The 17940-nt window shown below is 31.1% G+C and overlaps 1 protein-coding gene across 2 annotated transcripts in view; it reads right to left on the bottom strand.

Annotated features, from left to right (window-relative positions):
- The window catches only part of LOC129969168 (uncharacterized), an 81380-nt gene that overhangs the window by 21397 nt on the left and 42043 nt on the right, over nucleotides 1–17940 (bottom strand). For both annotated transcript variants that reach the window (XM_056083605.1, XM_056083604.1), the window contains exons 2-5: nucleotides 7777–7981; nucleotides 6276–6332; nucleotides 4812–4924; nucleotides 1930–1991 (exon numbers count right to left, since the gene is read on the bottom strand). In XM_056083605.1, coding sequence (XP_055939580.1) covers nucleotides 1930–1991; nucleotides 4812–4924; nucleotides 6276–6332; nucleotides 7777–7981 — 437 coding nt within the window. The remainder of the gene's footprint in view (nucleotides 1–1929; nucleotides 1992–4811; nucleotides 4925–6275; nucleotides 6333–7776; nucleotides 7982–17940) is intronic.

Raw genomic sequence — 17940 nt, 5'->3', positions numbered from 1 at the left:
CATTGAAGTTCCAATAAACTCCTACAAATCTATTAATGGATAACCTTCAAAAACACTCTAATGTGAAACTGGCACTCTAAGTTCACCTTCTCTTTGTATCGGCCTAAAAATGTACCTTAATTTCCACGAGAGAAAGAGATACCCCAGGGATTTCTTAATTGCCGCTTCAGTTCCAAGAACAGTTATGAATCATTTTCAAAAAGAATGATGATTCGTTGTGTTACAGGTCCCAAAGCGAATAAAAAGATCAATAACCGGTATATCTTTTGTTATAGTATTCCAATTTCGGAAATGGGTTGTATTTCCAAGAAATGATTTTTACTAGCCCATTTTTTGGGAAACAAAGGCGTAAAAGTATGTGCCATTCATTCCAGTTACATGATTTCATGGTTTACTTTCATAAATTTAGTTTAAATGAGAACTTTTCACAAAGATTCAGTTAAACTTAAATAAATCCTTGTGAAAAGCTCAAAATCTGTAGCTTTTTATTTCAAAATATTTCTTTAAAAGAGATAAAAAGGTTAAGCTAAAACATTTTGAAATTCTCTTTGCCTATTGCATTATATTGCTTTAACGATATAAAGATGTTACTTCGCCATCCCCCTCTCGCTAAAAATTTTGGACCTTGGATAAAGCAGAGAACGGCTTGCATGACATTGGCGTAACATTATTTTGGTTGAAGCAGAATGTAGGTTCGAAGCAGTTAAGAGACTTTGTAGTTTTAATTTCGTTTTATTCTCTCTTTAATATCCATCCAGGAAAGCATAATTATTAACAAGAAGGCGCAGCGCGTCAAAAAACAGAAGGCAAAAGGGCAAAAAAAAAAGGGGGGGGGTGAACAAATGATCACTAGCCTTATATAACACAGGATTTCTGGACATGTGCAGATGAAATACATATTTTGACCTCTGACACCTTTTTAAGGGTAACGAAAAGTATCACTTTCATTTGATACGTAGTACTGATGGCGCATTATTTTTACAAAGCATTTTTTTAAAATTAAACCGAAAGTGGAATTGGATCACGAAATAAGAGAATATTTTAGAATGAAGTTACTATTGGCTAAATTAAGATAAAATCTTGTAAATCAATTAAATTGAAATTAGAATTTATATATATATATATATATATATATATATATATATATATATATATATATATATATATATATATATATATATATATATATATATATATATATATATATATATATAATGTTATCTTTAAGGGTTTAATATTTAGCTATTTTAATAGTTAATTCTTGAACCATTAAAGATAGGCGTATATTTCAAGTTGGAGAATTTCTTGCTATTATATTACACATAAACATATATTTTTTAAGTATATATATGTTATGCCTACTTAATCTTGCTTCAATAGCTAATTATACGTATTTCAAGTTGGAAAATGCTGTAAATAATGTAAAAAAAATATTTTATGTTGTTTGAGTCAATAAATTATGATGTACATGGAAAATCTACGTCTAAGATGCGTATTAAAAATTGTGACATCTACAGTTTTGAACATACTTATCTGCCCCAGTCAGATTAGTTATATTACAATCACACCAGGATTTTAAACGAAAACCTCCCAATTATTCTCCGATTAGTTGGAAGTCTTTGAAAACATATTAAAACGTCAAAATGATTCAAAGCTTCATCAATTTTGCCTGCAGAAAAGTAGAATTTTTTTTCTTGTTTATGTTAGTGTTTCAAATATATTTAGCTAAATATAACTAATTGAACCAAAGGCCTGAATAAAAACTCAACCTCATTACATTTTTTCAGCAGTACATATGTTGAATCAAATAAATCATAAATACAGCTGGAAATATAATGCCATTTAGAAAATAGTTCTAATTTGATAAATATGATTATTTCTCTTCGTTTAAAAATTAGCCGTAGGGCCATGATAATATAAATGACTTACTTATAACTTAGAACCCTCGTTTCGTTGTAATACTCAAGAGAATGGAGGAATACTGTATCCATCTGTAAAATAAAAACGAAGCGAATTAATTTTATGCTACTGAAACAAAATGAAATTTCTAACTTTAATCCCTTGAGTACTGAAGTGGAATCTTTTTAAAGTTGAATTACCACTAGAAACCAAAAACTATTTTCCCTTATTTACCGATTTTCAAATTTTTTTTAATTTCCATTTCCTACATTCAAAAATTTTCAGTCTTCGAATTTGATCAAATAACATTTATATATTTAATATTTATTAGATTCAGTTTTAAAATTTTCGGTATATTAAAAATATTAAGATATAATTACTTGGATTTTTTTGTATTAATGTTTATAGAACAAAAAAAAATCAGTAAAAACCAGAATAGCTAGTAACACTACCCAGTCTAAATAATGTAAAGCTTTTGAAATGGCATTAAATGTCTAGAAATTCAAAGACTTAAAATCAATAATAAATTATAAAAGTCATAAAAATTTTCTTCTGTACTAGCACAACAAAAGAATCTTTTTTTTTATATATATATTTCCATCAGTTTTCAAAAATTTTTAAGACGCATGATTGAAGAGCCAGAGCGAAATAGCACTTTTAGTAGTTATATTTTCTTTCAATATTTTCTATCAGAAAAGTTATTTCTTAAACTTGAAATTCTACTTCTTGAGTGCAAAGTTTTTCACCATGAAGGCTATATGTAAAGAAAAATAAATTATTTGACCTTTAAACAGTTTTGAATACTCTCAAACTCGTTCTCCACGTTTTTCCAGCCGAAGCCAAACAAACGCTCTTCATTCGTTGTAGCATTTTTTTCAAAACTCTAATCTTGCACTGTTCAGATAAAGAGAGATTTTCTACAGATTCCCAGCCTTCCGGATATAGCGTGCAAATTTACACTTAAGAATTCTTAACTGTAACTGTTAATACTGACATATTTAAATTGTATAATAATTTGAAAGGTAACTTTTTTACAAATGTCAAGAATCAAAATATGCAATTAGTGTTTCTACAATTAAAAAACATAAAATGTTTGAAAAAAGGAAATAAAAAAATTGATAATAACAAACTTATTTTCATGCAGAATAAAGATATTGTATTCGAAAAGTTTAATTCAAATGTCTTTAATACAAATAACTGATTACTTATGGGTTATTACAAAGAAGCATTCATAATACAAGATTAATATTTGAATAAATTATTTATAAATAACATGATGTATTAAAATGTAATTAACTGTAACTACTTCAACTGATAATTATACGAACTCGTTTAATATAATGTTTAAATTAACACATGCGACATATAATATAAAATTTTTTTTTCAGGAAAATTGATTTTTTTTTCAGTATTTTGAAATTAGTTTCTTTTGAAAGATGTAAGTAGATATGCTTATGAAGAATAGATATATTAGAATGGAGATATCAATCTAATATTAGAAAATATTGCTATTGTAATATTTATGCTGTTATGAAATTAGATATCCATTAATAATTCAGGAGAATGCATGTTTCTCTGAGTGTATTGGCATGCTACAAGCCAGAGCATTTGACCTAGAGATACCGAGTTAGGAACAAATATATCTTGGAAATTGGAAAAATCTAACTTGGAGCTATATTTTAAAACGTTTTAATTAATTGAAAATTAAACGAGATTTTAATGTTTTTCAGAGATAGCTCCCCAAAATATTATCCTATAAGGATGATTTTTATACTATTTTGAAACTTCAAAAATAACTTTGTAGTAATAAACAATTTTAAAAAAAAATTTATCTAAATAAGAACTAAGAGAGATTTTGACGTTGAAGCTAAAACTAATTTTATACTATTAGAAAAATTTTAAAAAATGTCATTGTGAAAATAGGCTATTTTTAAAAAACTTTATTAATTAAAAAATTAGCGAGATTTTAGCATTTCTTGTGAACTACAATCAAAAATATAATTGCACAAAGTTAATTTTATACTATTTTAAAAGTAAAACGATGTAACTGCAATAATAATAATTGATAATAATTTAATTGTCGTGCAATTTTTTCTTGGATTTAGACAGTTTTTAATTTTTTTTTTTTTTTTGCGTAATTCTCACCGATAGATTTCTTTATTGCAGTAAAAATCCCACTATTTTCACTATTTTATAAAATAATTAATCTCACAATTTTTTTAAGCTGTTAAAAACATTGGAAGAAAAAGTCGGCTTAGCATCTGCATAGTTTACACGCAGAATAAGAAAGTGAAATTATAGCACCCAAAAGTTAGCAAATATATGAACCGGCAACTAGTTTTTAACAGCACAATGATATCACTTTGCTGCATGTAAGTACTATGATGCATGGGACTTTCCTTCATTGGGATGATTTTTGAGCACAATCAGCAGAACATATGTAAGGCCATTAAAATAATATATATGTTCATTATTGCCTCCCACTATTTGATGCTTAAAAACATTTTGGTGAAAGAATAATGAATACGAAGCTATTTATAAGAGATGTAATAGATATTAACCATAGTCAATATACCCAGAGAACTAGTTGGTCTCCCAAGGCGGCTAGTTTGAAATAAATAAACAATAGTGAATCCATTTGATAACATCGATGATGCATTGACTCCGTTTATATCATTCATTTTCCTTACGCCGATGAAAAATGTAATGGTGTAAAACATTGAAAAAAATGGTTAAAGATAGAATTTTTTTAGTATGAAATTTTAAAATATTAAAAATAGATAAGAAATTAAAATATCAAAAATGCAATCAGATACATTTAATTGTTCTTTTTATGTAGTTTTAATAGAGCTGATAGTTCAATGATATTTCACGTATGGCAATTAAATGAAAAAACACAAAGTGTATCTTACTGAATGTGTGATTTGCAAAGCTAATTTCCGGAATGCTTCACTGTGCGGTTGTAAAAGATCTTTTGTGAAGACTCTGTTGGTGATGCGCAAGTGACCTTCAACCAAGGTGATACCTGAAAGAAAAGAGCAATAATAATAAATTGAAATTTCTTTATAAAAAATTTCATGTATATCCCTTTCGAAGTCTTTCATACGATTATAAATACATCCATACAAGAAAAGGGAAATAATTTTTTTTTAAATACCAATGAAATAAATTGTATAAATACCTTTTACCAAATGAATCTATTAAGAATGAATCTATCTGTTAAAAATCTAAACAGACTTAGAAACAAAAGCCGAACGATTTTACAAAGAAACCTGATTAAACATTAAGAATATCAAAGTAAAAAAATCATAATTTCGCAAAAAATCGACTTTTTAATACAGTCACCTACCTGAATTCCACGTTTGCTGTGACAAAAAATATTGTTTCTTATTATGCAAGATATAATGTTTAATTTCAATCTTGCGAATTTTGACGACCAATAATTGTTTTGGTGAGTACTACCTTTCAAAATTTGACCTATTCTTTTTCCTGAATTATCCTATATATTATGCCGATTGAATTTTGGAATTTTAACAGTGTTTTTTTGTTCCGATGGGAATCATAATGTCACTTGGTACTAAACGAAAGTAGGTTAAGAGATAATAGCGGAAGTGGTTTTGGTAAAGATGATACTATTTTCATTTTAAAAGGTAATTTTTAAAATAACTTCGTTCTTTAAAAGTTTTTTTAAAGTTGATAGCATTATAGAAAGTTGACTATAAACACTTTTCTCAAATTAAAAATGATGTTAAAAAAAGCGGTTTTTTTTTCTGTTAAAGGAAATCACATAAAAAAAACAAAGATAAATGTACAATTATTCCACGCTTTTATATTTCACCTAAAAACACAATGCATAATGCAGGATTCCTTTGTATGATATAATATAGAATTTTTTCTATGGTAAATCAAAATGATTAAACAGATTTAGTAATTATATAAAAGATTCCAGATAAATCTATATTTAAAAAGCAAATACTTGTGTGTGTATGTTCGGTATTCTTTAAATCATATCATTAATTCTAGAACTGCCAAAATCGGCTCAAACATACGCTAGAAGATGGTAATGTGCCAATGAAAGCTATTTTTTTTTCTTTAAAATTAATTAAAAATTAAGTGAGATATTGGCAATTTTTCTCATTAATTTTCAAAAATATAATTTTATAAAAATAATTTCTACATTTTTTAAAATTTATAAAATTATCTATTTAATAATTCCAATTTCATTGCGTGCATTTTTTTCTTTGCTTAAAAGAAATTAAAAATATTTTTTGCATTATATTAATACTAGATTTCATTACTGATTTTTAAAATTTTTGGTTAATATATGAAAAAAATTCCAAATTGAAAAATGTGAGTCTATAAATACAAATATTTACCTTCTTCCATTTCTTGAAATTCTGTTTCGTCTTGCCAAGTAGTTCGAACTTCTCCAACTGAAAAGTAACATAATATTTATAATACCTACTATTATAAATTTATAATAGATTTTTCATTAGAAAATTTTCAAGTACACAGTAAGCACAAACAATTAGAATAGAATTAATGCTGTAAAACAATATGCTGATGTGCTGTATCATTTGTTTTGAGACAACAGTATGGTATATTTTTGATAATATTGAAGCAAATTCTACAGCAAACGATTTACTTATTCTTAGTTTTTAGATAAATTAAATAAATCCTTGCAAAAGATTTTAAGTTTTCTTTTATAAATTCTCTATTGTTAAATGTTTATATTTATTCCTTTAGGATAATTTTATGTCAATAAAATTATTGTGGATGCTAAAAACATATAATAAACAATTTGTTCTAAATTAATGAGGGAATAAACGATTTTTTCTTTACAATATCAGAAACAAAATAAAAGTAAGATAGACTTTTTCTCCTACTTCTATTAATATGCAATTTTTATAGATAAACATGTACTGTATAGGAAAGAATGATGACGGCACTTCGATTTAAAGTGATTGTCGAAATCGATTACTGCCTTTTATATCTTCGAAAAATTTGCGAAATCAAAATCGCAAGTTCTGGCAGAATAGGAAAATGAAATTCCATTTTTTATAACGTTGGTTTATATAATAATTTTAAAAAGAATGATTCTATATTTATGCTAATATATTTTTAACCAAATAATCTTTTTTTTTTTTTTTTTTGTGGTGGCACTTTACCAAGATTATACAATAAAATAAGATTTAACATTTTTCTTATCGTGCTTATTTTACGAAGAAAGACGGATGTTTTTACCCTTCACAGAAACGATAACAATAAAAATCAATTACATTTTCCGATTACTTCTAATTTTTGATAGGTTTAATATTTTGATTAGCATATATATATATATATATCGGGGATAATAATTTCATCTTTGCACTCAGGCAGTGCATCTCACTCACCATTCAAGATAGTGCATCATTTTGATGTTTTATTTATTTATTAATTTTCATTATTAAAAACGCCTAAAGAATGGTAAAAAGATGTATAATTAATCTTTCAAATAGTATTTTCAGTGAGTAATATAATTCTATAAAGAATTCGTTATAGATTCAGTTACTTTAAGATCATATGCCTGTTTGAGAAAAAAGCATTAACTAAATTCAAAAAATTTCCAATTTTTTTTATTGTGGAATTTTTATTAACTTGTAAAGAAAAATTTAAAGTATTTTAAATAATTAATAAAGCAAAGTTCATACAACACGAATTTTTAATGATTTCAGATTTTTAAAATTTTTAAATCTATGTAATAATTATAACCTATTATGATAGAGATTCAGCAGTTAGTAAAAATGTTCTAAAGTCATTTAAACATTTCAGTTACCCTCGAACATCGCGTGATATGCAAAAACACTAATTGCATGCCCATTTCAAAATAATATTTACCTGCTAAATAAATGACGGCCGTGACCATGGCCATGAGCACAGCTAACAGGAGGCAGATAGCAACCATCAACAGGACTAGCCTTCCGTTGCATTGCTTCTTCTTACAAGGGCTGTCGTCGCTGGACCACGTGCTCTGTTTCTTTTGATAAACATCTTCCTTAGAGCACAGGCCGGATTCGCTGTCATAGAACGCTGGGTTGTCCACCTGCAAATAGTTAAATTTATCAATTACTGACCAGATTCTATACTTAATTCACAAACATTTGAGAAGTTTAATGTAAGTTCAAAAATTTCATTAAGAAAATGTTCTCAAATGTCGCCAAAAAAGTATTCTTCTATTGAATCGTGCCAAACATTCATCTCAGCAAGTAAACATTTGAAAAATATATATGTTCTCTGATGTTCACGAAATACTCCGACTGTAACGCTGAAATTTCATAAGCTCCGATTTTAGAATCGAATCTGTTGTTTATCGAAATATTATGTTCCAAGAATTGAGAGAGTTTCGAATTCTACTCGAAGAGGGCCTACATGATCATAAGAAGAATTTTTGATTCAAATATATTCAAAATAAAGGATAATTGTCTAGTTAGGATAAGTTATAAAGGATAAGTTAGAAACGTTCGAAGTATTTTTTTTCTAATGAAATCGGAAAATTTCGAATATTTACGAATTCTTCTATGCTTATTCACCTTATCACGCACACTCCACACCAAAGCCGCTTTAAATTCCACATTGATAGAATACACTGCAAGTCATTTTTTTCATGTTCCCCAAATTTTTATTTCTCCACCAGACCAGCTTTCAGAGCGTGTCCATTTCAAATGAGGATTGAGACTGGTTATACTGATATCCGGTTTTCCACTCCACACCATGCCAATTCTGATAGATTTTCTGCTCTACAATCGACTTTGTGGAGTTCTATATCTCTACGACGTGGAGTAATCATGAAGGAACCCGACATAAAACTTGCTATCTTAGTTTCTTAAAGAGCAGCGAATCCTTTAAATGTATGACAATAAGTGACGAGACTTTTCTATCGTTAATTTTAACAGCAGATATGATATGGTGTTTTGTCTTTTATAATTGTATACACAATATCTCAAACCAAACTTCATAAATGTGATTAAAATTTCCCTTTTACTAGATCACTTATTAAAGTCAGCTTTTTCTACAATCTGTTTCTGTTCTGTTTTACCCATCTGTTTCCAATTAAGTTGAATAGTTCAAGTGCATTATCATGGTAATAGTGTTTAAAAAGTTATACGACAGATTTTCCAAAACTTACGGCTCGAAATTTGTACGTCAGATCACAAATAACTTGACCCATTTATAAAACCTATTCTACATTAGAAAAAGCGTACAATAAAAGGATAGAGCCTCAAAAATAGTGTGTGAAAATGACATTTTTTTTTGTGACCCCTGAACTGCGCGTAGTGGGACAAAACGGACACTATGTGGACGACTGATTTTGAGCCGTACTTACACAATGCGCTAAATACTCAGACAAAATAAAAACCCGTCAGAAAAGGATATTCACATGGGAACGGGAAGAACAATTCCATTGAATCTGCGTGGAACATCAAGCATACTGTGAATCATTTCGATTTGTTTCGAGGTCATTATACCGAATATCACAACGAATTGCACAGTGTTTAGAATCTGAGAGCGGTTTTTTTTATGTTAATTCAAGTTAGATGAAAATAAACCCTGCTCGAATTGCTTGATGTTTAGATTAATTTAGGTATTTTAAATTAGAATGTTTCTATTGCTGTAATAAATTAGAGGTAAAGATCTCTTTATAACGTCTAAATCCCTAATAAAACCAAATAATAATTATCTCCCAAAAATTTCCCTCATACTCTCTGATATAATGTTACCCAGAGAATACCTTACATGGCATTGGCGTACAGGAGTTACGAAATATTTGTCTTGAATTATTGAAAACATTGTTGTGAATTTAGCATTTTTACTATATCTATCGAGCTATCCTTGGCGAGTTTTTTGGCGATTAATCCCTCCATGCCATTAATAGTATCCGAAAATCTCATTTGTGTTTCAGACACGTTTTTCTCAATTGTTTGAAACAAAGGTGTAATACAAAACTGCACTTGTAATCATAAAATCCCATACCTCGATTTATTGAAATTATAGCGTTTTTGAGCTATCGCGTTTACATATTTCTGAAAGTGCGGCTCTAGAGACAGTCAAGCCTTCGTTGGTTTCGGCTCAAAATGTGACAGATGTCTACATTATAAATATTTAATCTGTGTATCGAATCTTCTCTGTCTAGCTCTCTTCATTTTTGTAACTATCGTGCTACCTTATATTCGAACAGCCGGACTACCTCTGAACGGAGTTTACACAAAATTTGTTAGAAGCCTGCAAATTTGGTGTAAAGACCGTATGCCAATATTTCAACTCAAAGCGTTTTTGACGTGATATTTATCACAGACAGGCAGATAAGCATAAAAATTGAGGAACTGGCATAACAAATGTGAACACTATGAGTACTTAGATTTTTATATTTCTAAGTCCCACGCGAAATCGTTTTGTGTTTCATAATATAGTGAAAAAGAAACACAAGCATATATTTTGGACGAGTTTTTTCTTCTTTTTATCAATTGAAACCAAACTTTAACAGGAAACTGCAATTTTAACACAAATTCACTCAGCATATTTCGTTTATTTAAGCAATTTCGCTTTTATTATAGCGTTTGCAAGCATTGGAATGTACAGACTGACAGACAACCAACCATTTAAGGATTTGACTGAAGATGTGATTAGGATCTACAATTTAGAAGCTAAAATTGTGTTCTGAATTTTCTCCCTGTAATGTTTGTCATTTTGTTGTAATCGCGTCCACTTCTAATCAGACAGGTAAACAGACTAACTTCCGCTGAATAGATTTAGTTCAAAATTCGTCAGAAATTTACAAATTTCGCATAAAGATTCAAATTAAATTTCAACCGACCAGTTCAAAGCATTTTGGAATTATCGCATTCACAGACAGACTGACAGAGCGACGGATATAATTCCAAAATTGTGTTTGCGGACTGGGGAGATCTCAAATGACCATCATCGAAATCTCGAAAAACGAATTTTTTTTGGCTATTACAATAATTTCTATTCGTATATTTCGCCTACAAAAATGTAAAACTAAGGGAATAGTCCCCACTAAACTTTATCGTGTTCTCTCTAATAAAAGTGTAATTCATCTCTCAATCGTTATATAAGATTGCGGACTTTGGGCAAGGCCGTGAGCGCCACCAGTGTTCAGATTTTTATTTTCAGAGTCCCACACATAAAAGTCGTGTGTTTTGAAATATGATGATAAACGGTACTTGTATATAATTAACTGCATACCATTTGCGAACAATAATTATGAAATATCCTATTGGTGGCCGGAATAGCCTGGTTGATAGGGTGTTGAATTCGCGTCCCTTGGGTTGCGAGTTCGAACCCCGCCGGTCGAAGACTCTCCGTGTGTGGTGGCTGGTGTATGTATAAATCTGTCGTGGTCACAAAGTTCTCCATGTCGAGAGTAATACCACTGGGGGTACTGGATCAGGGATGATCGTTCTCTGATTCAGGTCTAAATTGCAATCTGTAGATGAGTGAATGAAATGCATGAATGAAGTTCGCCCCGTAAAAAAGGTTGCAACGTGTGTGTAGCTAAGTCGTACTCTTGGCCCTAGATGGCGCTACTGAAAGACAAGAGACGCACCCTTGTCTTAAAATAAATGACTTCAAAAGTCAGTGGGCTTGTCAATGACAAGTGCCATTAGAAACAACAGCAACAATATCCTATTGACGGGCCATCTTTGATGATTAATAGCTGGAGTGCGCTTTAATACAAAAGTGTTAGAAAATCGAATATATATCGATTCGAATCCAGCTATTGAAAACCAAAACTTTACGTAGAACTGAGAAATGCTTGTTATGAGCATTTTTAAAAAAACATAAATTGGTCAATTTAGTTCCGCATTTCAATGCACGTTTAATTTAATCAATACGTTAATTAATTTTAGTTTGTCACAAACAGTTAAAATTAATTAATTTTTAAAATTCTGATTAAATGTATTAGCATATTAATTATTTAAATCTGGCAATGCGCTCTTGGTACTTTAATTCTAGCAATCTCAGGAAGAATATTAAATGAAACGACAGATTGAGCTTGAATATGCCTAATTTTTGTCAGCTTGTACTGCTATGGAATAATGGAAAGAGCGTGCCTTCTCTCGAATCTGAAGAGAAAGGGAGAGCCGCTTTGTTGTTTCCGCGGAATCAGCAGCGAGTCCAGATGGTGCCGTACGACAAAGCACAACGTCACAGCGACCGAGCGGGAAAGCGAACCGGTTGCACGCGTTGCGGAAAATGCAACCGCCGGATGTTCCGTTTTGCTTGACTTGCTATCACGGGGGTTGATGAGGTTTGCGAAAGGTAAACAACTCGCGCCTCGGAAGGTTGGTGCGTACACCTCACCGTTACTCTGCCGAGAAATGGAATATTTATCGTTTGGAGCGGGGAAAACCACGCGTAAAAAAGAAAGAGAAAGGTAAAACAACAGGTGGTGTTTGACAATTATTATGATGATATTTGGCTTGCAGAGCAATAGTAGTTCAGCTAGTAAAGTCAACAGTGGGCAGCGATTCAGTAGCGGCTTATTAAAAGAGGTTCTTCTTAACTATAGATTGCATGCAAAATCGAAAAGATCTTGACAGCGTTTAATTTTGTCAGGTTTTTCAATTAATAAAGTAAAATAACTCAATCCTTAATGATTATTTTAATAATTTATTGAAAAATTTAAAAAATTTAATTAATTTTTTTATTTGTTTCTTATTTATTAACGATTCTCTATTTTCCTTTTGTAAATATATTTAAAGTAGTACATTTTTTTCAAGAATACACAGCGTTCATTAAATATTTTCACAATAGAATTAAAATCGCGATTGGAAAATTTTGACTCAAAACGTACAACAGAACAAAGATTCTTAAACAATGAATTGTAGAGTATATTTTTGCTGTTTCAAAAACTTTGTCAGAATTTTCTTGTATTAGTTTATTTAGATTAATAAATAATAATATCTGCAAAATCGTATGCCCGAGCAGATAACTTCACTAACAATAAAAACAACAACAACAAAAAAAAAATCATTTAACCGTCTATAAAACTGGAATGTGTAAATCTGTGAATAGTGGATACTCTGAAAGGATTGATTTTTTAAAAACACAAATTAATGGTTTTTTCCCTTCTTAATCTTCATTTTGGAGCTCAAAAATGAATCTGAAAGGAAACAAATATATATCTGACATTATTTATTCACTTAGCTAAATCGCCAAACGCAGTTGACCATTGCCAGCATCAAATGGAATACCAAAACATCTCACCGAGTTATTTTTTACTTCTTTTTGTACATTTCTTTTTGCTTTTAATACTTAATAGACGCATTACACATTTTAAAATGTTTTTTTTTTTCTTTTTTGCATTGAAATATATTTGATTCGATTTGAAGGAAAATGATTGTGTTCACACACATTTGATTAAAAACATTTCCTGTTTAAAATAAAATAACGGGAAATATTTCATTAAAAAAGGGATGCAATTTAGGATGTTTCATGAGCAATATTATACAGAAATATCATTATGTATTTCCGCAGGTTGAATGTCCCATCGCGATGATCTATTCTCAGATTCAGGCCCCACAATTGTAATTTTAAGTCCATATTTTACTACAAGATCTTGGATTCCTTTTACATGAAGTCACATATATGCTAAATCTGACAGCATGAGTCAAACATTCTCATGTTTGCGTAAACGGGGAAAGGGGATAGTTTAAACATCTTTTCGTTCTCTGATATGTTTTAACAATTAGGAAAATACAATCCATCCTGTAACAAAAAATTTTCATTCCACAAAATGCAAATTAGCAAACTTATGGACCTGGTACCAAAAAATACGCGACTGGAATAATGAAGGTTTTGTAGCTTCTATGGAAAGGAATACTTAATACATTAACGAACAGATTTAAAACAGATTAATGCATTAAGAACAGATGTGGGTAGAACTAGCAATGTGATATTTTTATCTTTTAGGTTAAAATGACTTTTTTTCCTGAAATATTTATAGAGCAATATTGCTCTATATATTATATAATCTCGAATGTGGTGATTTTTTTAATGACTGGTATAGTCATCATTTGTATTTATGGATGGTATAAATATTTGACTACAATAACCATACTACCCATGACTGTTAACAGCTTCATTAACTGAGGATGATTCTGACGATGGTGATGATGTCATGTCCATGTTACCACGGAAAGGGGGTGCAGTAGCTTCTGAGGTTAAAGACCCCTGAGCAGCCGAGGGCAGAAGTCTGACTTAAAGCTCATATGAAGATGAAACTCCCACATTCGCTTGCACAACCCCTTCTTACAAGGGGCACATTCACACACCTCACAGATAGAACACAGAAGTAGAACAATCATGCCCGAACCGGGATTCGAACCCGGGACGCCCATATCACGTGGAAGATGCACTACCCCTATGCAAGGACGCCTGTGAGAAAGATTTTAAATACCTTCATTAGCTACTGAGATATTCATTGTAGATTTTTTTTTTCCATATGCGTTATATGCTCAGCTCCGTTTTTCATGATTTTTTCCCACTTATATACTCTAGCCCATTTTGTGAGGCTGTTATTTAATCATAAGATCTTATCAGATCGTTTGCATTTCGGTGGCTGAAGCATAATAAAAACCAGTGCGAATTGTTTCCCCCAAATTTTCTCCATCTTCTAATAAAAGATTTATCCGAGCTAACACCTTATATGGCATTGGTACATAATAGTTACGAAATGTTAACTTCTGGCGTGAATTCAGCACTTTTATTGAATTATCGTGTGATCCTTGACAAGTGTTTTGCCGATTTATCCCTGACATGCGGTTAACAGTATGAGAAAACCAAATTTATGTTTTAGACGAATTTGTTTAACCAATTAAAAGAAATCATATAGAACTACACTTGTAGTTACACAATCACGTATTAAATTTGATATATTTCATTTAAATTTTTGAGTTATCACGTTTAGATATTTCTAAAGCACAGACAGACAGATGGCCAGCACCTTGTTGGATATAGCTCAAAATTTGATAGGTACCTACATAATAGACCTTAAATCTGTGTATCAAATCTTATCCATCTAGCTCTCTTCGTTTTTTAGTTATCGTGCTAACTTATATTCGAACAGCTGGACAGACGACAGTTCTTTGAACAGATTTTACACAAAATTTGATAGAAATCTACGAATTTGGTGTAAAAACTACTATCAAATTTTATTCGTCTAGCCCAAAGCATTATATTTGTCACAAACAAGCAGACAATCGGACAAACACACATTTTCCAAAAATGTGTTTTCCGAACTCAGGGAATCTAAAACAAGGAGATTCGACAAAATCTCGAGTTCGGATTTTTTTTGACAATTACAATACTTCCTTTATTCTTCGTATACGAGAAACCTTATGAAGTCGGCTCCGTGCGAGTGTATCAATAATCCCGATTTGTTCGCATTAACGAGTCGCATGTTATTTGAACTTCTAGAATCAAAACTGGGCATTCCTCCACCATGTAACAACGCAGACCTATTTATTTTTTAATGGACTTCACCTATGAACTTGTAACGGTGACGTGTGTTTCCCTTTCGTGTCAGGGGGTCTTGACAGCCCCTTTTTGCCTCCGCCGCAATCACTCACCGAAAGAGTTGAGCAGCACACGATATCCGGCTGCCGTGACGCTGACCTTATCGCCATGACAACGGGTCGGCAATACAAACAGCGACGGAGAGGGGGCGAAAGAACAAAAAAGAGCAACCGCCAGATGCCTTCAATTAACACAATGTTGCACGGCCGCGCTATTTCGGGAGCCGACGTTCTCAGAAAAAGCAGAAAATTATTGTTTTTTATTCTGAGAAATGTACATTGAAAACCCTTTCGAAAAGGTCAGTTTTGTGCTTTGAAATACCGTTTTATTTGATTAAGTTTACCTCGAGGCTTTTATTCGATTACTTTCCTCGGCCGACCCTTTTAGATAAGACAGTCCTTTTTTTTCTTCCTACACACCGTTCTTTGAAGTGAGAAAAATTTGTTTTGCACACACACACACAAACACACTCACACACACACACACACACACAAACACACTCACACACACACACACACACACACACACACGCACACACACACACACACACACACGCACACACACACACACACACGCACTATTTTTCTATGCCCACTAAATATATGTATAAATTTATTCGTATACAGTATGCCCACTAAAGTCCCTTGCCATACTTCCCTTTAACGTACTAAGCCGATGATGTTCTACATCTTTGCTACATCACCCCCCCCCCTCCTCTCGTTCTATTTTCCAGATAGGAACGCTAACTATACAATTTTCCACCCGTTGGTGCCGTAGGTGGTTTCATTTAGTAGGGCATGGCTATTTTAATATACTTAGACACCGCTTTTAAAAATATGACAGCTGCCGTTCTGAAGTTAATAAGGTGGCAAGGGACTTTAATGGGGATGGACTTAATGGTCCTTATGTGTGTACAAGGGACTTAATGGTATGTGTGTATTATATATTAAAAAACAAATAAATTAATAGAAATATAACTGAATTTGTTAAATAAGCGCCTTGTTTGAAGCAACATGAGCTACTGAAGACACGTGAGACAGCATAATTTCAAGCCAAGCTGAGGAATACAGCGCTGCATTCCTTCTATCCAGATTTTCTCACCACAATAGCAAAAAGATGCATATCTCCAAAGATAAATTTAAAGTATACCAGAATCATACACTAAAAGAATAGACACAAAGTTGGAAATTTATTATTTATGTTTTGTCTTTTCCCATCTCATTCGTCGATTTATTTCATTCTAAGTTTATATCATCGTCTTTATATCAAAGTATAGCTGATCCAAAACCTCTCATTGCAAAACATGCTACAGCTTATGCAACAGTTGAAACCATCAGCGTCCTATTGCGTTTTATTAACGGCATACAAACCAGTAAATATCACATTTAAAAATCAGAAAATAAACTTGGCTAATCTATGAAAGTATTTTGCTTGAAGAAAATGTTTTGATAAATTCGACAGACGGCATTTTGATTAGCAAGGTTGATTTTCACGATTACAATCTTGCTCTCCTAAACTCATTCTTTGCTACACCCAAACTCTAAGCCGAATTTTAGTCATATGACTGACAAGGTGTTCTATTATGCAAATGGAATTAATTAAGAAGATAATTATAGTCTATGTTTGGAGAAGTGTATTTCGCATATTAATTGTATTTAAAATAATAGTTGATAATTGAAACATTTAAAAATGATGGCAATTACATCTGTGAATATTGGATTTCCGGTAATATCGTAGGTGCCAAGTTAGTTTCATATCATGAAAAATCACTCCAAACAAATTTCTGTTGGATGATATCCCAATTCTGCAATGCTGCGACATCAAGGTAAAGACCCAGCTTTAATAATACAAAGTTTCAAGAAAACATCATGGAAACATGCAGATTCTTCTATCCAACATTAACTTGAGAACGGCGACAACTACTGCCATAAACTTGGTGTCATGATTTTGTAAACCTGGGACAATAAATATGAATTGAAGTCATTTTTTTGGCTTTTATGGTATAGGAGTATTGGTAACTATGACCAAGCAATTACGATTGTCTTCGTAAATGAGCTAGATTATTTACTCGATTTACTTCATATATAAATTCCTCATTAATCAAAATTAAAAATATTTGGGAATAATTAAAACTAATATTTCAAAATATTTAATTAAAATACAGATTGAACTTCGAGAAGGCATTTGTAAGTTAATTTCAGTTTAGCGTCATTTAAGCATTGAAATTTTCGATAAAAAATCAAATACCTAAATATTTATTGCATGTATATACATTTTTATTTATCTATATTCAATTAAAAACAATGGCATTTTTTAAGTGGATAATTTTCCCCGACTTCAGTCTGCAAACATTATATTCAGGTTTCTCTCTTTATTTGAATATATTCCTAAATGTTTTTACCGTGATTTATTTGGAACTATTTTTATTACTCCAGTTTCTTTCCCACTTCTTTGGGGGGGATT

Source organism: Argiope bruennichi, chromosome 5 (assembly GCF_947563725.1).
Source record: "Argiope bruennichi chromosome 5, qqArgBrue1.1, whole genome shotgun sequence".
NCBI classification, from domain to species: domain Eukaryota; kingdom Metazoa; phylum Arthropoda; class Arachnida; order Araneae; family Araneidae; genus Argiope; species Argiope bruennichi.
Note: the sequence above shows the minus strand (reverse complement) of the source record. Positions and strands in the feature narration are given on the sequence as shown.